This window comes from Python bivittatus, unplaced genomic scaffold, assembly GCF_059951505.1.
Source record: "Python bivittatus isolate LINGU-HERP-01145 unplaced genomic scaffold, Pbiv_v1 ctg000040_np1212, whole genome shotgun sequence".
In the NCBI taxonomy this organism is placed as follows: domain Eukaryota; kingdom Metazoa; phylum Chordata; class Lepidosauria; order Squamata; family Pythonidae; genus Python; species Python bivittatus.
In genome coordinates, this window is record NW_028277032.1 from 6,003,530 (window position 1) to 6,023,779 (window position 20,250).

General features: G+C 46.3%; 2 protein-coding genes across 8 annotated transcripts; both read right to left on the minus strand.

Moving 5' to 3' along the window:
• Nucleotides 1-3,293: 3,293 nt before the first annotated feature.
• Nucleotides 3,294-4,204, minus strand: MYCBP (MYC binding protein). The gene is made up of 5 exons (XM_088154332.1): nt 4,044-4,204; nt 3,896-3,968; nt 3,758-3,806; nt 3,528-3,657; nt 3,294-3,398 (listed from the first exon to the last, which is right to left on the minus strand). Exons 1-5 carry the CDS (start codon nt 4,056-4,058, stop codon nt 3,354-3,356), a joined length of 312 nt encoding a protein of 103 aa, XP_088010458.1. The 5' UTR covers nt 4,059-4,204; the 3' UTR covers nt 3,294-3,353.
• A 2,908-nt stretch (nt 4,205-7,112) lies between these two features.
• On the minus strand, nt 7,113-19,981 carry RHBDL2 (rhomboid like 2). Of its 7 annotated transcripts, XM_088154312.1 has the most exons (8): nt 19,860-19,981; nt 18,453-18,677; nt 14,336-14,484; nt 13,898-14,010; nt 13,577-13,677; nt 11,505-11,565; nt 9,749-9,810; nt 7,113-7,415 (listed from the first exon to the last, which is right to left on the minus strand). In XM_088154312.1, the coding sequence occupies exons 2-8, from the start codon at nt 18,663-18,665 to the stop codon at nt 7,170-7,172; spliced, it is 945 nt and encodes a 314-aa protein (XP_088010438.1). In that variant the 5' UTR covers nt 18,666-18,677; nt 19,860-19,981; the 3' UTR covers nt 7,113-7,169. The 7 variants fall into 7 exon arrangements, with proteins under 7 accessions (XP_088010438.1, XP_007441475.2, XP_025030913.1 ...); XM_007441413.4 differs by having other exon boundaries at nt 7,114-7,415; nt 18,453-19,913; XM_007441408.4 differs by lacking the exon at nt 7,113-7,415 and adding an exon at nt 8,176-8,712 and having other exon boundaries at nt 18,453-19,913.
• Nucleotides 19,982-20,250: the final 269 nt, after the last annotated feature.

The following is a 20,250-nucleotide window of genomic DNA, read 5'->3' on the forward strand; positions in this document are numbered from 1 at the left end:
GAGACAGCATTGGTCACATTTGTTGATGACCTTTGGTGGAGCCGGGATGGAGGTGGTGCATCTATCTTAGTGCTCCTTGATCTCTCAGCAGCTTTCGATACTGTTGACCACAGATACTGGTTGCAGGGGTTAGGAGTGGGAGGCATTGTGCTCCAGTGGTTCATCTCCTTCCTCTCTGGTTCCTGTTGGTGTTGATGGGGGGGAGGAAATTATGTCCATGGCCCCTCACGTGTGGGGTGCCTCAGGACTTGATGCTCTCCCCTTTCCTGTTCAACATTTACATGAAACCACTGGGTGAGGTTTGGGACCTATCCAGCTCTGCATCTCAACCCCAAGTGGCACAGATGAAGCTGTCAGTGTCCAGTGTCTGGAGGCTGTTCAGGTCTGGATGGGGCAGAACAGGCTTCGGCTCAGTCCTAACAAGACTGAGTGGCTGTGGCTGTTTGGGCCCCCTGGGTCAGGGATGTACCCATTCTTGGTCTTGGATGGTGCTGCACTCCCCCATTCAAGACTGGTGCACAACTCGGGCTCACAGCTGAACTTGCAGCTACTGCTTGAAAAGCAGGTGGCAGCTGTAGCCAGGAGGGCCTTTGCACAGGTTCATCTTGTGCGCCAGTTATGCCCTTTCCTTGATCAAGAGGCCCTTCAGTCGCTCATGCCCTGGTCACTATTACCATTGGATTACTTCGTGGGGCTGCCCTTGAAGACTACCTGGAAGCTGCAGCTGGTTCAAAATACAGTGGTGTAAGCAGTAATGGGTGCCTCTCAGTGTCCCCATCTGTCACCACTGCTATGCGAGTTGCATTGCCTGCAAGTGCAATTCAGGGTGCTGGTTATTACCTATAAAGCCCTGTGTGGCAGAGGGCCTGGATATCCAAGAGACCACTTGTCTATTTCTGCCTTCCAGTGCATATCAACATTGCCACCTTGTGGGACCTAGGAAGCATGCCTTCTCTGTCATGGCCCCTGCCCTCTGAAACAGCGTCCTCTCAGAGATAAGGATGGTGCCTTCTCCCCTAGGGTTTTGGAAAACTTTGAAAACCTGCCTTTGGTCCCAGGCCTGAGGTTGATGTTTATTATTTGTTCAGTGGCCTGTTTTGTTTTGTTGATCTTGCTGTCTGTCTAATGTTTTTAGCTGTTTTTCTGTTTTCTCTAGTTTTGTATGCCGCCCAGAGTCCACCGGAGTTGGGCGGCCAATAAATGCAAATAAATAAATAAATAAATAAAATAAGGAAATAAATTACTTGGATTAGAAGTAAAGCTCAGTTTTTTAGATCACGCAAAATTGGGTGGAATCCCAAATAGCCCAGAAAACAAAAATAAAAGTCAAATATATTTTTTGAATTTTAGCCTGGCATGGCATACATGTGAAAAGTCTGGATGTTCTGATACATCACAAGCAGAACATAACCTAAGAGTGTAGTGCAGCTGCCAGAAAGAAAGAAAGAATGAATGCATGCATGTGTGCGTGCATGCGTGCATGCATGCTTAACTGGAACACAGAGTTCAGGTAAGTGTCCTGCTCTACTCTGCCTTTATCATGTCCGACTCAGAATACTTTGTCCAGCAGCCTAAAAAGGACATTGACGAACTGGAGCCAGTTCAGAGGGTGGCTAGCAAGATGATGAGGGAACTGGAAACCAACTCCTATGAGGAACAATTAAGGGAACTGGGTGCCTGCAGAAGAGAAAGCTAAGGAGAGATATGATAGCAGACTTCAGATATTTAAAGAGTTATTGAAGGGAAGGCGTGGACTTGTTCTGTCATCACTGTGGAAAGGATGAGAACTACTGTAGAGAAGTTAGATAGTAGAAGGAATTTCCAGATAGTAAGTGCTGCCTCGTGATTATGTACCCCTTTGCTGGAGGTCTTATTTCCCAAATACAGAATTTTACCTGAAATAACAAGTGGAATTTTAGAAATCGACCTTAAGGCTTCTGTTTTTTTCTAAGTGGCAAGTTAGATTAAATTTGGCTGACCGGAATAGGGTTTTCTAATAACCCTAATACATTTATTCAGCAGACTATATACATGTAATAATTCTAAGGACTTGCTTCAACTTCTGTTACATTTATTTTTAACAATAAAAAGTAAACATCTTTATATTACTTCTATAATTTTTGGACTTGATTTACCTTGTTAAAAATTTCATTATATTTGTATTTCTTAGCTTTTACCTTCTTATTAGGGTAATAAAGACAGGAAAATTAACTCTAACACTTTACTACAGCTAACCTTCCTGAAATGATATACTCACTAACTTTTGCATCCTTATTTTTATTCTCCCTTCCTCCCAATCTTAGGCACATTCCATCTTTTCACCCAGTAAATAGCAGCTTAACTCTGTACCATTAACAGTTATTCCAAAATATATCACTACAACATCCTGTCACCGATCTATAATTTCCCTTTTTTAGAATGAAAAACATGGTTAGAATATGTCATTTCTATGGGGGAATGTGTAAACCTTCAAGACCTATCAATACAGATAGTCCTCGACTTACAATGGCAATTGGGACCAGAATTTCCATCGCTAAGTGATGTGGTCATAAAGTGCAATTGCATCACTTAGCGACAGCAATCCCTGTAGTCCCAGTTGCAATCGTTAACTGAATCCCATGATCATTAGGCGAGGCAACTTCCTGCCGGCTTCCTACAACCAAAGTCAGCAGGGAAGCCGGCAGGAAGTTGCAAGTCCAAGGCTGGTAAACAGGCAAATGGCTGCTGCTGGGTGGGGCAGGGAGCGAGGGCGTGCGGGGGAGGCGCAGTGAGGGTTGGGGAGGGTGTGGGGGAGGCATGGCAAGGGGCAGGGAGGGTGCGCAAGGGTTAGGGAGGTTGCATGAGGGGCACAGTGCGGGTTGGGGAGGGTGCATGGGGCAGGTTGGAGGGTGCATGAGTGGCCAGCACCAGAGGGTGCGTGAATGGGGGAGACTTAGCCACTTACAACCCTCCATGCTGGCTTCCCCACAGACTGTCTGGGTGAGCCAGCAGGGGAGGTTGCAAATGCTGATCATTTGATTGTGGGGCTCTGTGACCAGTCGTAAGCGTGAACTGGTTACCAAGTACCCAGATTGCAATCACATGTCTGCAGTTGCTGGGAACTCTGAAGACCAGTCATGACCACCATTTGTTCAGTGCCGTTGTAACTTTGAACGGTCACTGAGTGAATGGTCGTAGGTTGGGGACCTACATACCCAAAGCCATGGATAACGGGGAAGTCACTGAGCTTTGCACTTAAAGAGGTCCAGTTAAAAATGGCCACCCCCACAAATAAAAGTTGAAAGACTCATGACTACAGGGCGCCACCAGACAGGTGTCCTTCCAGATCTTTTATTGAAGTAACACAAGAAGGCTTATTCTCCACGCTTCTCTTCCTGCGGCGGTTCGTACTGAGCAAGCTGAGGAGGAGGAGGAGGAGGAGGCGGTTAGTTCCCACGGGAAGCAGAAGCCGCGTCCGCCGTTCCTTCCCCCCGAGGCCCAGCGCCAAGCCTGTCCCCGGGAGGCGGCGGACGGGCCCCGGGCTTTACCTTCGCTTTCAGCTTCCGGTTCTCTTCCAGGAGGGCTTCGTACTTCTCCTTCATCTCGGCAACCTCCAGGCGGAGGGCTTCCACTTCGGGGTTCTCCGGCGCTACGGCTCCCAAGTGATGCTTCAGGAAGCTGCGAGGCGCGAGTTAAGGCCCGGCGCGCCTCCGAGGCCCGGCCCGGCCCAGCACAGACCCCGCTCCCGGCCCCGGCCCTCCCGCCCCGCGAAGGATACTCCAGGGCGCAGTTGGGCTTCTCGGGCTCCTCGTACAGCGCCACCAGAACTGCAAGGCGAGAGAGCGGAAGGACTGGCGACTCGCCGGGCAGAGCCAAGGGCCGCCTCGCCCGGCCCCCCAGCGCCCAGCCGGCTTACCTTTGGTGAGGGTGTCCATCACGCCGGACTTCTCCAGGTAGCGGCGGAACTGCTCCCGCTTGGAGTCGGCGGCCTACACCGCAGGGAGCGAGGGAGTCAGCGCGGCTCGCAAGGCCCCCCCAGCCCGGGCCCGGCGGGCGCCCCTCACCTTGTAGCTGGCCATCCGCGCCTTCGGTTCCTCCTCCCGCCGCTGCTGCTGCTGCTGCTGCTGCTGCTGCTGCCGCCGCCGCCGCCGCCGGGCCACCCGCGCCGGAAACCGGAGGGCGCCTGCGTCGCCGCCCGCCTCTTGAGAGCGCCGCGGCGTCCGCGCGTCGCCATGGATACCAGGCGGCACCGCCCCCTCCTCCTCCTGGCCTCGGAGGGCGGAGTGGCGCCGGGAGCCACCCGCGCTTCTTCTGGCGGAGGGGGAGGCGGCGCCGTCGAGGCCCCGCCCAGTCCCGGTCTTCGGTCCCCCTCCCCGCTTCGCGCGCCCGGCCCGCCGAGCGGGGTCAGGAGCGGTCGCCCCGCGCGCCCGGAGACAGTTTCTGTGAAAGAGGCCGGCAGCTGGTGCCGCCTCCGCGTCTCGCTGTGGAGCTTGCGCCGCCCAGCGCGGCTCCCGGGAGAGGAGATCCTGGGTGGCTTTCAAGCCGGGCGCGCGGGCCCCGTTGGGAACCCAGGCCGGGAGCAGCCCCGGAGCTGAAGTTCCTCCGGGAATCGCGGCAGGGGCGCGACTGAGACGGGGGCAGCCGCTGTAGCGTTTTTATTTTGGGGGCGGGCAGCCGCTTCAGCCTTAGGGGCTCCGGCATCTGTCGTCCCCGAGCAGCGCAGGAAGGGGCATCTTTCGAGGCAAGGCTACCGATTCGTCTCGGCTACGAATATTTCTTCTCGTTTGCATTTTACTATGGCATGTTCAAAAATTCACAGATCAGTTTCTTTATATATTCCCAACCGGTTTGTCTTTTAAAAAATAAATAAACATAGGGACATTCGCAGTCCTCCAGTTGTCTAGAGTTTGTCCTTCCTAGGATTTCTAAAAGCCTCTTTATTAATGAAGAATATAAAAAAGATTAGAAAATATCTTGTATCATGGAATCTATTTAGTTGCTTAGGACTAGCTGAGTTGCATGATTTGGGAGTTGACGTGAAATAATTTGGGGAGCGTGGAGCCTGTGGTGCAACCGCGTAACCATCTTTGGGACCCATATAACGTGTGGGTTCACTAGTCCTTCCCATTGGGAGGCTGAGGCAGTAATTGATGTTTGTGGCCATAGTTGGAGGAAGTAGTTTTACCTGGGGGAGTTGAGGTTGTTAAGGCTTGTCCTGAGGTTCACTCACAGGACATTCTGGGTCTTTTGTACTCAGTTTTTATTTTGGGGTCCATGTTGCTTCCTAGTAGCAACGTTGCCTGCCATTCATCTGAGCACTGGATGCTCTCTAGCCTAGCCACAAGCACTAGGTTCCCTATCCTCGGGGGAATGAGTGTGTTCAGCTGTTGGCCCATAGGATGGAGGCCCTGGTAAAGGCAGGGAACCTGCACCTTCATGAAATTTGTGCTTTTTTGTCTGAGTGCTTAGGGGTTTCTTCCTGATTACTGTGGCTCCCAAGATCAGTGCTGCCACTAGGTCATCTAAGGGGAGAGGGGCTATTGAGCTCAACATATGGCTGTGTTAAGGTATTGTGCTTGGTAGTGAAGGAAATGCTTCTCTTTGTCAGCCCTAGAGACCTCCACTCAGGCTCAATGACTTTGTTAAAAACCTTGGGAACAGAAAGCACATTGGGAACACCTTTGCTAGCATGGGTCCAACAGGGTGTATAAAGAGCAGGATAGTTCTGGATTCTTCAGGCTGGAGGTCTTGAGGACTTTCCTAAGTAGTTATGTAAAGTCTGCCTTTTGAAAAAGCCTGCAGAATTTGGAAGCTGTGGGTCATCTTCCTCACATATCTCCCTTTCTTTCTAGACAAGTGATCTGCAGATTTTACACAACTACTTAGGCAAGTCTACCAGACCCCCAGCCAGAAGAATCCAGAACTATCCTGCTCTTTATACACCCTGTTGGATAATTGGAGAGCCAGCTGAAGTAAGCCTTTATGTTCGGACAGGACCTAGCAAAACTATTAGAACAAATCTAGAGCAGTGGGGGCTGGATATCCAGCATCACCAGCTTTCTTCCCCTGTGGTGTCTAGACCATCCAGCTCCACATAGATGATGTTCCAGGAAGGTCAATGAGCTTGTTAGCCATGGGGCCTTTGAAGTTTACCCACAAAACAAAATAAAAAAGATAAAAAATAAAAAAGCTTTGGTAGTCCTGGCCACACAAATGAGCTAGCAAAAATGCGTCCTGTTCAGAGCAAGGTCAGGCCACAGCTAGGGAAAGTATACTCTGACTCAGCAGGTTGGAAGTTCCCACTTGCAGCCCCCCTGGCTCTGCTGTAGGAAGCGTGGCACAGGATCTGTAGGCACAGGGTCACAGACAAGCTCTTCATGGATGTACTATGTCTGACCAGCCCTTACCAAAAGCTGAGTTTCCAAAGCATCTTACTATTATGGAGTTCTGTAGAGAAGCCTCTCAGCCAGAGGCCTTTAGCAAAGCCCCACCAATGAGCTGCCAATAAAATTTGCTCATCATTCTGTCCTGCAGTGGGATAAATAGCAACCCAAGTTTTGCCCCAGTGTTCACCCAGCATGAAACTCAACAACTGTGGGGTTCCCAGGCATTCTCCTGTCCAAGCATTGCCTAATCTATAACATCCTTGGCTTCACATCCCCTTTAACTGCCTAGTCTTACCCAAGCATTGTATATTTACCGTCATTAAATGTCACCATTTCCAGCCACAGGCCTTCTTAGCTAATAACAGTCCCAATAGTTTAGCTAGTGGAAGAATGTGGAGAGAGGGATTGGAACACACCTCCCCTTTCCTTTATGCTTGAAGAACAGATGCAAGGGCCTTGAAAGCTCTTTAGGGGAAATACCAAACACTTCCAAATACCTCTTTGCATTAGTTTAAGTGGGGAGACTGACTAAAGTTGTTTCCCGAAAACACACTGGTTGGGAATCCTAAGAGCGGTTATCCAACACACCTGGAAGGTACCGATGGAAGAAGCACTTTCCTTCCTTCATTGTTACAGTTTAGAGAGAGAGTTTGGGCGAGCGTATATCTTCATACCAAAGAAGCAACAAGAACTACAAGTGCCAGAGTGTTCTACTCAGTCCGCAACCACCCCCACATCCAATTGTTTATATATTTATTTTAATTGTATTTATTTTAATTGATTTATATAGCCACCCATTTTGATTCAGGCAGCTAACAAGGATTTAAAAATGCAACATAAATTATTTTTATGTATGTATGTATATCCCAGCCAACTAACACAAAGTGGTTCCAGAAAACACTCTGCAGCAGTTCTGGCCCCCATGCCTAGGAAAAGAGCCAGGTCTTCAAGGCTTTCTGAAAGGTGAGTGGAGTCAGGGTCAGCCAAACTTTGGTGCTGTGGTGTTCCAGGAGGCAGGTGCAGGTACAGAAACAGCATGCTTCCTGGGTCCTGCAAGATAACAATCCCTGATTGACAGGACCCAGAGGGAACCCCTTCTGCCTGACATAATGGGGTGGGTAAAAACAAGGGGAGTAAGGACATCCTTCAAATACTCTGGCCCCATGCCACATAAGGCTTTATAGTAATAACCAGCACCTAGAATTGCACCTGGAAGCAAATTGGGAGCCAGTGCAGCTTGCAGAACAAAGGTATGATGTGGGCATAATGAAACACACCAATAATTGCCTGTGCCATTGCATTCTGGACCAATTAAACCTGGAGGTTCTTCAACGGCAGCCCCATATAGAACACATTGCAGTAATCCATTTGGGAGGTGACCAAAGCATCGGTGACCATGTGCAGTACCTCATCATCATCCCCGTCCTGCTTCATCCACAAGTGCAGTCAATACTGTTTCAGACCCATACCCCAGCCTGAAACCCGACTTGATGAAATATTTATTAGCTCCCCTTCAAAATGAATATATTTGTCCACTCAAATCAGTCTACTCCCATTTATGAGGCGTGAAATTATGCTGGATGAAGTGCAACCTGATGATCTAAAGGAAGTCTCTTCCAAAGCATCTGAACACCAGCAAGCTTTCACCAAACCAGAAACAGGCGAGGTGCATCTCAAGATAGGTCATCTGCATACACGATCAGCTTGTCAGATATTAGAAAGTTTCTGTATGGATGAAACTGATACAGCACTGCAAATAATTGCAATATATAATTCAAAGGCAAGAGTCATTGGAGAAGACCCTCAATGCTTAAAAAAAAAATCAAAGACAATCAAAAAAGCTGACAGAAGACATGGTAACTAGATACTAACACTGATGATACAAGCAGAAGCTTCCAAAAACTCAATTAGTTACTGACAAAAAATTATAGCAAAAGGATGTCCATCAAATCACGAAGAGTCAGAAGCAACTGAAAGTCTGAACAAGTTAGCAATTAAAAAGCATTGCTGCTTTATATTAAAATAAAAAGTCATATTATCATAATACTATAATACAAGGAATAAGGATACTAATGAAAATACTAAAAACATCACATAAACCTGTTTTTTCAAAGATTTTTAAAATTATCCTTCAGAATTATATACTATTATCAGATGCTGTGTTCTACTGGTTTGCTGGTGAGAAAAACATGTTGAATACTACAGCAAATCCCACAAAGATTAAATATACAGTTATACAAATCCAGAATCTAGGATCTTTAATGAATTTTTTATCAAAATTGCTGAATATGACATAACCTACTGACATTCCAGCAAGGCCGCCTGCAATGTGGGCCACAAAGGAAACCTTAGGGGAAAAAACACACATACACACATATATATATTTAGTAGCTATATTTCTTGGAGAGTCAACCTTTGGTGCAAACAGCCAAAGGACAACACACAGAATATTGCAGCATTAGTGAAAACCAGAACAGAAATGTTGGCAAATATGCAGGATTTTGCTGCTGCCCAGCACTACAAAGCAGTGGCCATAAGCATGGGCAATGACAGCTGCAAATGGATTTGCAAGAACAGTTCCCAAGTAAGGGACTCTGCCTTAACAAAACAGGAATAAAGAGTGGAGACTCCACAAAAAGGAAACTGGAAGATAAGGAGAAGGTTTCCAGAATAAACCCAAGTGGGCAACTGAATCCAAAGTAGTCCATCTCTCTCTTTCACCTACTCAGAAACAGAAAATGTACCTAGTTCTAAGGAGAATCTTGATTTCATGCTGCTGGAAGTGAGGGCTCTGTGAAATAATTGCTTTCCTTATTGAAAGAGGTCAATGGTCCTCTTAAAAACGTATCTCCAAGCTGCAGCTCTCAGCTCTACATGTGATTAATTTGCTGTTTCCACTGATTCTGTTTGTACCTATGGAACCTTTATAGTGCAAGGGTGTTCATTTTAACTTGCCATGATCAGGAGCCCTATGCAAATGCAGATCCAAAAAGCATGCTTAGATCTCCACCATGTGTGCTGACATTCTGCAATAAAAAGCAGTACAAGTCTCCTCATTGATCCACTTTCCACTGCAGCCTAAAATGTGTAAACAGTTCTCTGACATCTGGACCAATTTCCAGTATCGATTTGCTAGTATAGACTTGATTAGCTCTAATCCTGCAATGTGTACTAGAAAGGGAAAAGAAGAGAGAACAATTTCAGCTTAATACAAGATAGAAAGGGAGAAAATGCAGCATTCAGATAATGTAGCAAGAAGTACCTGGTGCAAGTTTGCATAGAAAAGAAATAAAAGAATGCCAAATTATTTATCAGAACTGTAGCAAAATGAACCAGCAAGCTAAGAGAGTGAAGGTGAGTTTTAACAGGAAATATGCACTTACCTGAAGCCCATTTAAAGGAGAGAGAAATCTTCTGTACAAAGCAAATCCTACATCTGTTCCAACTAGGAATTTAATACAAATGGTCAGAAGCCAAATTTGCAGTGTCTCACCCTCACTGATAGGTTGTTCCCAGAGGAATGTGTAGGTAGAAGTTATTTTAAAAAAGTAGAGGGCTAGGCTGAATAAAGCTGGAGCCATCTTCTCTGAAGAAATTAAAATTGTCCAGTATACTTCATAACCTCTCTTCCCCCAAACAAACTGCATTGTGTAACCTGTTTGCAGAGCACACCAACATAACCCATAGAGCATTCCAAGAGTGAGGAAATGAATCTCGTTCAGGACTGGACTGATTTTTCCATCTGCACTGATAGATTGGAATGCATCAAGGAATGGGGCCTTGGGGAGAGTAGCCCGATTATTGATGCCGTCTGTTCATAAGGCACACCAAGAAGCCATCATTCCTGCCTCACTTAGCTTGGAGAATATGCTACATTAAGAAGCAATGGGAACGCAGCAAAACTGGTTACATCCCCCAATATGCTAAAAAAATATTGTGGATAACTATATAAGATGTAAAAGGCACAGGCGACGAGCCCCTTCTTTTGGTGTGACAGTTCCCACTAAAACATTCAATGAATTGATCCTATGCTGAGAGAGCTGAACTGAGCTTTGGTTTCTTAAAAGAGCCTCTCTCATGAAATGCCACTTATAATTTCATCAAGGTCATTAGGAAGGTGGGTTTAGCCCAAGACAATTCCAGATTTGCTGCTTTGGCCAGGGCACCACTGATACAGCACTATCATTGATTGAGCAAAGCCAAAATCCATCTCCCCCAAAAGCCTGGCTTTCACATATCCCCATCTTCTAGAAACCAACTTGTTGAAAAGCACAAAGAGCAGGCACTCCAGGTGATCTCTCTCCAACCATTCTCTTGGCAATGAACCTCTGCTGAAACTCAAGGACTTAGTCAAGGAGGCAACAAGTGACTGATTTTGGTGGGCTGACTCTATTGATTTTACTTGGAATGTCCTTGTTTTCTGCATGTTTTCCTCTCCAATAAACTCTTTTTTCTATCCATAGATTTGGCTTCAAACGCATTATAAGGGAATTTCTACTTTTTTTTTTTTTTGGCATATGCAAGCCTGCCCAGTTACCTCTTATGTTTCAGAACTGGGGCAAGGTTGGTTAAGTTCTGTATTTCTGGGCTTGGGGCAGAAAGATCCAAAGTGCTTTTCTTTCCATTTTTTTTCTAGAAATCAATCAAGGATAGTGCATTTTTTTTCTCTCCAAAGGGAGAAGCTCGAGGAACTCCCCAGCTGGACAGACTAGGGGATGGCAGGATGATCAGGGGCACCATCCCATAAATTATCTTTTATTAAAGAATCCCTGGAAGAAGAGGTTTGACAAATTTTCTTTTCTTTTTTTATTTTTCTGCTCCCAGTTTATATCAGCATGCAACCCTCAAGTACTTTTTTTTAATTTATGAATTTTAATAATAACAGATTAAATGGCTTCTCACACTTTCATTTTTCTGTTTATTTATTAACCCTAACCCTAACCCATAACAGCCTCATCCAAGCTGAAAGAGGATGTCAAAACACAAACTTTCTTTCCCCTATGGCTAATTTGGTATGTGAAAGAATAGAAGTGTAGATATGCTTAACTGAGGATGGGAGAGAAAAAGTAGGGTGGCAATTTCTCCAATTTTAGTACAGGAACTTGATCAAGTTCAGAACACAGCACATAAAAAAGTTACCTATTAGGCTGATGAACAGCAGTCTTGCAACTCCAAACAGAGGAATCATTTCTCGGAAGTTCTGGAAGAAAAAGAGATATCAACAAACTCTAAAATAATTCCATATCAAATTATAAGCAAAAAGTTAAATTATATCACCAATGGATCAAATCAAGATCACAGAATCATAGAATATAAGGATTTGAAAGGATCTTAAGAGAACACCCAGTCTGACCCTCTGCCTAACACAGGAACCCACTCCGACAGCATCCTTGATAGATGGCCTTCCATCCACTATCGGGGCAATTGCATTATTCAACAGCTAATATGATAATAACAGTTATTTTCACACTACAAGTGTTAATTAACTTGTTAATACCAAGTCAGCAGAACTTGTGAATGGTCCTATTTATTTTACATTATGATTAGACTTTAACAGAATAGAAGAGAATCTCTGTAGCTCAGGGTTGAACTGTGGAGTCCTTGGTGCTCTCTGGGCTTGGTTGTTTCATTGCAGTCATCTCATTACCCAGCTAGGTAACATCATCAGTGCGAGTGAGTGTGGGGTTTGCTTCCTGTTAGTATACAGTAGCCTGCCCTGCCAGTGTTGGTGGGGATGTGGTTTTCTCCTTGGTAGTTCATTGATTAGGGTGTTGTTTTCTGCTTGTTTGTCTGTCTGGTGTTAATCCCTGCTTTTATTTTCTCTTTTGAATGGTGTGTAAATATGGTTTATTCCTATGTGTTTATTGATGGCTATGAATCTATTGATGGCTCAGCCATCAACAGACATATAGAAAAAAACCATATCTACACGCAGAAATAAACCATATTTACACACCATTCAAAAGAGACAATAAAAAAGCTAAGAAGGAAACGAATAATCAGGCAGAAAACAATACCCTAATCAAGGAACTACCCAGGAGAAAACCACACACCCACCAACACCGACAGGGCAAGCTACTGTATATAAACAGGGAGCAAACCCCACACTGACCAGCACTGATGATGTAACCTAGTCGGATAATGAAATGTCTGCCAGCAAACAACAAAGCTCAGAAAGCACCAAGGACTCCATTTAACAGAATAATTATTACTGCCTGTATTTTGTACAAGTTTATTCCCATCTGAGATTTTTTTTTCTCTGAAGACCCACAAACAGATGTATATTTCAGCCAGCTCAGGGATGACATTCTGTGCCTTTGTAAAAGCAGGTTTGGATTATGAAAACTTTGGCCAGTGACACAAGGCAGGGAGGGGAATATCTTTCTTTCAGAGCTGTAGCTCTTTAGGTAGTCCTCGCTTAACATCCCTAACTGGGATGGGAATTTCCATTGCTAAGTGAAGCAGCTGTTAGGTGAAAGATCAGGTGACCACATCGCTTAGCGACAGCACTGCCGGTAGTCCTTCGTGCTTCTCCTGCTCTGCACAGAGTGCCAGCTCCTTCCCCGGCCAGGCCCAGCGAGCTCCCTTCAGCAGATGAGGTGCTGCCGCCCTGCCACGCTCGCCTCCACTTCAACTCCCCCCACCTGCCTATCTCCCCCCCATCTCTGTCATAGAGGCCTTGCAGAGGCATCGCGAAAGGCCAGCAGCAGCCTCAGCCAGGCGCACCTCGTCAGCACCAGGAGGAAGAAGATGGCGAAAGTCAGTGGGTGGCGGCGGGGATTGGCAGCGGTAAGCAGCAATGGTTGCAGGGTGGCCAAAAGGACAGAGATGGTGGGAAGATAGGCAGGTGGGGGGAGTTGAAGCACATGTGTGGTCATAATGTGTGCAGGAAGCCAAGCACCCAACTTTTGATCACATAACTGTAGGGGCACTGCAACAGCCATAACTTCGAGGACCAGTCATAACTACCATTTGTTCAGTGCCACTGTAACTTTGAACAGTCACTGAACAAATGGTCATTAAATGAGGACTACCTATAGCAGATATTACCTTTTATCTTAGATGTGGGAGGAACAAGAGAGAAAAAGTTGTAAAATTCATGAAATTTCAGGGTTGCCATGTATAACTCTTGACACCTCGATTCTACATCTGGTTGAATCACTTGAAAGGGAAATCTTAACACCCCCCCCATGTCCAAGCAACCCCCTTACCACTAGAATATTCATGAAGTATCCTCCAATCAGAGCATAGACACCTCCTGACGCTCCGACTAGACCCTGCAGAGGATCACAGATGGAGCTTGCCAAAGAACCTAAAGAGAGTTAGGTCAATTAACCAAGATAATGCTGGCTGCTTGGCATGACTAAGCAGGTATAAGTCTGGATAGAGACACGCAAGTTAAAGTGCGAGACGCTTTTTGATTCCCAAATGTGAACATTCAGGCCCAGCATTTCAACAGGCTATAACTCTCATACTGCTTTGTGTTGAAAAGTGGCGTAGCTGCCATCAAACCTTTCCCTGACAGTACTGACCGGCAATTACTCCTGCGAGATACACAGCTCCAACTCGGTGTCCTTTATGAACCAATTCCAGGGGAATCCCCAAGCAGAGTTGCAGGACAAGGTTCCCTATGATATGTTCAAGGCTGCAGAAGGAAAGATGAGTCTAAGATTAATACTTACCTTCTTCAGAAAAAAAATCACAGCACACTTTGAGATTACTTTGAATGATAAAATGGGATACAAATTTAAGAAAGATATAAATATTCAGATTTTAACATAGCTATGCAAGTACCACAAGCAACTTAACTGGAGATGAAATAATTAAATACAGTTAGACCTATCTGTGCTCTTAGCCCAAGGCCATAAAGCAGCTTAAACCCCAGTGGAAACCAAAGTAAAATGACGAAGCAAAACACAACCCAAAGCCTCCACCGGCACATGCTGACGTGAACGTAACAGACTGCTTACCCAGCATGCAAGAACATATAAGACAAAAACCTCCAGGCTTCCTTTCGCTTGTCAGGCCTGTATATAAACGGACTTTCCCAGATACCCATATCTAGAGTGATCCATTGTTTCTGGGGCTTCCAAACAGCATAATAAATGAACGCTGCCAGCTAGAAAAAAACAGGGGAAGCCTTTCAGTCCGATATTTGATTCAGATAACAGTGCAGGTTAAGAACAAAGCAACTGGGGCCTGTTCCGCTAACCTCTTAGGTTGGCCAGAAATAGGTCTTTCAGAAGGTTAACAACAGGAATGGACTTCCAGATGATACCAGCTGCTCTTCCCACAACCTATCACCATAAGCCACAATGTTTGAAACAATTAGGAGGCGTAGATCAATAACAGCTGGGGGAGGGGGGGGACACAGGCTTCCCCCATCACCAGTTTGGGAAAATGGAGGTGACACCGGCACGTAGGATATGGGCTTGCCCCACTGAGGTCCCATATTGGCTTAATATTCTTGGTTTTGGGAAGAATAAGATCTGGAGATGTGAATGAGATTTTGAATTATATATCAAACATTTGGAATTTATCAATATCTGAAGGACTACAGATTTAGATGCTGCCAAAAAAAAAAGACTATTCTGTTACAGTGGGAAGACTGTGCAACTACTGATTTACTATTCTGAATTAATGACATTTATTCAACTCTCTGCTCTGAACTGGTTATGGATAAAATGAAAAGATTGATCAATATTATTCCAAGTGATCAAGCTGTCTGTTTTAAGTATGACAATATGTTTTTGTACTTTTTTTCTTTTCCCTTTAAAAAAACGTATTTAAAAAAGGTTTGTAATTTCTTTTTTATTTCTCACAGAATCATAGATGTCTTCAGAGGTCACCTAGTCCAATCTGAGGTGCAAAATCTAAAGCATTTTGAGCAGGTAGCTATCCATCCTGTGAAGACTTCCAAAAACGTGGAAGATACCATTTCATGAGGCAGCCTATTCCATTTTCTGGTCAGGAAAGTCCTCCTAATATCTAATCTGAGTCTACTTCCTTATAGTTTTGACCCACTGCTTCTGGTCCTGCCCTCTGGAGTCTTCTACTTCCCACCCATTAATACAGAATTAATCACTTTAATATCCCTTCTGTGTATTAAAACAATCAAAATTAAATATTAAATGGGATACTGATAGTGTAAGGAAGCAACACTCATTTTGTTCTTAGCTACATTTCTAAGCATGGATTTCTCAGTCATCTTGTAAAGCAGCCTTTGATACTGAATTTTTTTAGGAATTCAACAATGCCCACACAGTCACTCTCCTGTCCCCACCCTAACCCTAACCCTAACCCCACCCTTAGGTCTATGTCCTCTGTGGTCCCAAGGAGCCTGCAATCAGTTGCTTGGCGTGTTGCAGAAAACTACCCTTTGCAGCAGTTTGCTGGAAAAGGAAAGGAAACTTTGCAGTTGTTGTTTTTTCCCCTCTTGGGGAATCTCTTAATAGAGCTCAGTTTATTTACTTGTTTATTTTACTAGGCTGATATGGCACTCCAATAGTCAATCAACTCTGAACAGCTTTCAAACCTACAATCTATAATTAAAACACCCCAACAGTAAATATATTAAAAATATTCCTATACTGAGAAACCTACATGACTATACTCCTTCACAGGCATTTTCCCTGGCATTTAACCTTGGTGTTCTCTGAGCTTGGTGGTTTGCTTGCAGATGTTTCATTACCTGACTAATATCTGCAGTCAAACCACCAAGCTCAGAGAGCACCAAGGACCCCACAGTTCAACCCTGAGCTACAGAGATTCTCTTCTATTGGATTCAACCTGTTTCTCTTGGATAAAAGAGATAGCCTTATATTTGTGGAAAAAGTACAGTGCATTCGGAAAGTATTCAGACCCCCTTCACTTTTTCAATTTTGTTATGTTGCAGCCTGATACAATCGTTCAAATTTTTTTTCTCATTAATCTACACTCAATACCCCATAATGACAAAGTGAAAACAGAATTTTAGAAATGTCTGTAAATTTATTAAAAAGAAAAAACTGAAATATCACAATGGCATAAGTATTCAGACCCTTTGCAACAACACTTGAAATTTAGCTCAGTTGCCTCCCACTTCTCTTGATCATTGCTGAGCTGTTTCTACACCTTGATTGGAGTCTACCTGTGGTAAATTAAATTGATTGGACATGATTTGGAAAGGCACACACCTCTCTATAGAAGGCCTCACAGCTGACAATGCATCCTGTACCAGAGCAAAAGCCGTGAGGTCAAAGGAACTGCCTGCAGAGCCCAGAGACAGGATTATTGCAAGGCACAGATCTGGGGAAGGCTACAAAAAATTCTGCTGCACTGAAGGTTCCCAAGAATGCAGTGGCTTCCATAATTCTCAAAGGGAAGAAGTTTGGCACAACCAGGACTCTTCCAAGAGCTGGTCGCCTGGCCAAACTGAGTAATCAGGGGAGAAGAGCCTCAGTAAGAGAGGTGACCAAGAACCCAATGGTCACTCTGACTGAGCTCCAGTATGGAGCTGGGACAAAGTTCCAGAAGGACAACCATCACTGCAGCCTTCCACCAATCTAGGCTTTATGGCACAGTGGCTAGATGGAAGCCTCTCCTCAGTGCAAAACACATGAAAGCCCGCTTGGAGTTTGCAAAAAAGCACCTGAAGGACTCTCAGACTGTGAGGAACAAGATTCTCTGGTCTGATGAAACCAAGATCGAACTCTTTGGCCTCAAATCTAAACGTTATGTCTGGAGGAAACCAGGCACTGCTTATCACCTGCCCAATACCATCCCAACAGTGAAGCATGGTGGTGGCAGCATCATGCTGTGGGGGTGTTTTTCAGCAGCAGGGACTGGGAGACTGGTTAGAGTTGAGGGAAAGCTGAATGGAGCAAAGTACAGAGATATCCTCAGTGAAAACCTGTTTCACAGCGCTCATGTCAGGCCTAGCCCAAGGAACTCCAAGAGACAATGCTAATTCAGTCCAGCTATGTTTATTAGCTACAACCTCTAGCAAGAATCTTCCCAGACTAAAACCCCAGTTCCCAAAGTCCTCCAGCCACAACAGAGTGAATTCCTCAGGGAGATGCCAGTCTCATCCTCTTGATCCTCCCACGCGGTTCTGGCGAGCTAAGAAAATGTTTGTTTCCCTGAGCTTGGCCTTCATAATTCCATTCCATCACAGCCCAGGACCTCAGACTGGGCCAAAGGTTCACCTTCCAACATGACAATGATCCTAAGCACACAGCCAAGACAACACAGGAATGGCTTAGGGACAACTCTGTGAATGTCCTAGAGTGGCCCAGCCAGAGCCCTGACTTGAACCCTATTGAACATCTCTGGAGAGACCTGGAAATGGCTGTCCACCGATGGTCCCCATCCAACCTGATTGAGCTTGAAAAGATTTGCGAAGAGGAATGGCAGAAAATCCCCCAATCCAGGTGTGCAAAGCTTGTTGCATCATACCAAAAAAGACTGGAGGCTGTAATTGCTGTCAAAGATGCTTCAACAAAGTACTGAGTAAAGGGTCTGAATACTTAAGTACATGTGATAATTCAGTTTTTTCTTTTTAATAAATGTACAGACATTTCTAAAATTCTGTTTTCACTTTGTCATTATGGGGTACTGAGTGTAGATTAATGAGAAAAAAAATGAATTTGAACGATTGTAGTATCAGGCTGCAACATTAAAAAATTGAAAAAAGTGAAGGGGGTCTGAATACTTTCGGAATGCACTTTCTGTAAGAGGACGCATTCTGCAAAGCACCTAAACCAGAACCAGATAGAAAGCACAGTGGAAGATGCCTGCAGAAATAAAGAATCCCTACACACTGAAGACTAGCATATCAGGGAAGAAGGGCTGATTGGATCCTTCCCCTTGACATTCTACCCTTATGACTCAGTGAAACATTAAATTCAGAAATAAAGGGTCTATTGTGATTTTTAAAAAATAATACTAGTAAAAAAGGAATTAGAGTCACCTGTTCATGAAAACTAATTCTATAGATTAAACAAGAGATTCTGGAACATTCCATCTACAGTAAAAACCATGAAACATAGATTTAGAAATATACAAATAAAAGAAAGAGTATTTGTGGATTTCACGAGAGCTTCTTACCTCAGCTAAGCTGATAGCCAGGATGAAAATGGGTGGTGGGATGCAATTAGCTCTTTCAAGGTAAGTTGCTCTGGCCTCTTCAGGAAGCATCCATTTAGCAACTGTGTCATGGATGCTGCATTTGATCCAAGGGCACCTGCTTTTGTCCTCACTTTGCTCCTCTTCCTGCTGGATCTCTGGCGCATCTTCCAAGTTGAATCGTTCAAGCTCCATAATGCACACTACCTTTAAAGGGACATTCATGAAGGCCCCTCTTGGACCAGCTCTAAGCTGCCACCAAGGCAGGACTCAGGGCACCTTCAGGAGTTTCTACAGTATGATCTGGATTTAGCACTAAGCTTCCCACCCTTCCCTGGCATCAGAAAACTAATTAAGAACTCCCGTTTGTATAATTCTGGTTAAAGGAATAAGGACCCACTCTGGCGCTTTTGTAAATTATCCACAGCTCTGCCAGCGCCGAGAACATGACTCGACAGCTCCTCTGCAGAAAGCAACTGGGAAGGGAAGCCTTCCCCTGACACAGATGCGCCTCTGCCTCAGTTCTTCAGCGGATGTGGGGCTTTGCTTGACTGGACAACCAAGGGCGGGCTCCTAGGCTGCAGAGGCAGCCGCTTTGGTTACCCAACAGCACCCTCTCGCTTGTCAGCACCGGGCAAGGTTCAGGCGAGGGCGCCGCTGTGGCCGAAGCAGCCGTCTAGCGCCTCCCTTCCGTCTCCTATCGCTGCCTAGCTGGGATAGGCAACCTGGTGAACGCCAGATTTCTTGAACTACAAGTCCACCACTTCTGACGTTGCCACGATGTTGGGCTGAGGGAAGCAATTCGGAGGACGCTGGGTTCCCGAACGCGTCCTTCAATTTTCCGCAATGCCGACGTGGAAACGGGGGTGGGGAGAGGAAGGAAGCAAAAGGCCACGCGCCTGCGGAGTGACCACATCAGTTCTCACGCGGCTTGCACGCGAACTGAAGCAGTCCCGGATGCAGCGCCCGGGAAGGAAGAGCGGGAGCGCAGGCACACCTCCAGCCCTGGGAAGCCTCTAAGGTTGCCTGGTATCCACCGGGCGTGCCGGACTGAGGCTCTCCCGTCCCCCGTCGTCACTGCAATCGAGGGACAGGGCGGGAGCTCGTGTCCACGATGCCCGATGGACACACCGCTGCTCTGATGTACGCGCCGGAAGGGAACGAGCTTCGCCCAGCTGCATCCTCGCAGCTCGGAGGCGAAGGCCGTCCAACCAGTCTCGAGAGAGGGGGAGCCGCCGCCGCCGCCCTGACCCCGGGGGCTCAGCGGGGCCCGCAGTAGTTCAGTCCCAACGGCTGGAGACGCAAAGCAGCGACCGAAGTCCCGGGCAGTCCAGGCAAGGGACAGGAGTCCCCAACCCGGACGCCGCCGCCGCCGCCAGAAGCGCTTACCTGGGCGCGCCAGTCAAGAGCTCTCCCGGCGCAGCAGCGGGAAACCGCCAGGCCAGAAGGGCCAGCAAAGCTCCGAGCCCCGCCCGCTCCTTCCCTTTCCCCCGCCCTTCGCCCTGTCTCCAGAGCGGCTCAGAGCCTGGCCCTACGTGGGCATGGAGGCGGAATTTCCCGAAGGAGGCGGTGGATCGCGCGACGGAACTCGCCCTGCGCCGCTTTGGGGAGTCCTGCTGGAAGGGAGGGAGTGGGCCGTCCGGGGAGGCCCCTTATCGAATGCTGTTCGGGATGCGAGGGAAGGAAAGATTTGCCCTTGGCCGCCCCAACCTGCCGCCCAGACCTGGCCCTCGCCTCTGGATGCAGCTCAAGTCAGGGCTCATCCGCCCCGCATGCTCGC

What these genes read in the sequence shown, in the direction of transcription:
- MYCBP (XM_088154332.1), bottom strand. An exon ending in AAGCCCAACTGCGCCCTGGA is followed by an intron (nt 3,658 to 3,757) that starts GTATCCTTCGCG and finishes CGCGCCTCGCAG; the next exon opens with CTTCCTGAAGCATCACTTGG. An exon ending in ACCGGAAGCTGAAAGCGAAG is followed by an intron (nt 3,399 to 3,527) that starts GTAAAGCCCGGG and finishes CCTCCTCCTCAG; the next exon opens with CTTGCTCAGTACGAACCGCC.
- RHBDL2 (XM_007441413.4), bottom strand. Translation starts at nt 18,695, where the DNA reads ATGAATGTCCCTTTAAAGGTAGTGTGCATTATGGAGCTTGAACGATTC. An exon ending in TATATGTTCTTGCATGCTGG is followed by an intron (nt 14,011 to 14,335) that starts GTAAGCAGTCTG and finishes TTCCTTCTGCAG; the next exon opens with CCTTGAACATATCATAGGGA. An exon ending in TCTCGCAGGAGTAATTGCCG is followed by an intron (nt 13,678 to 13,897) that starts GTCAGTACTGTC and finishes AACTCTCTTTAG; the next exon opens with GTTCTTTGGCAAGCTCCATC.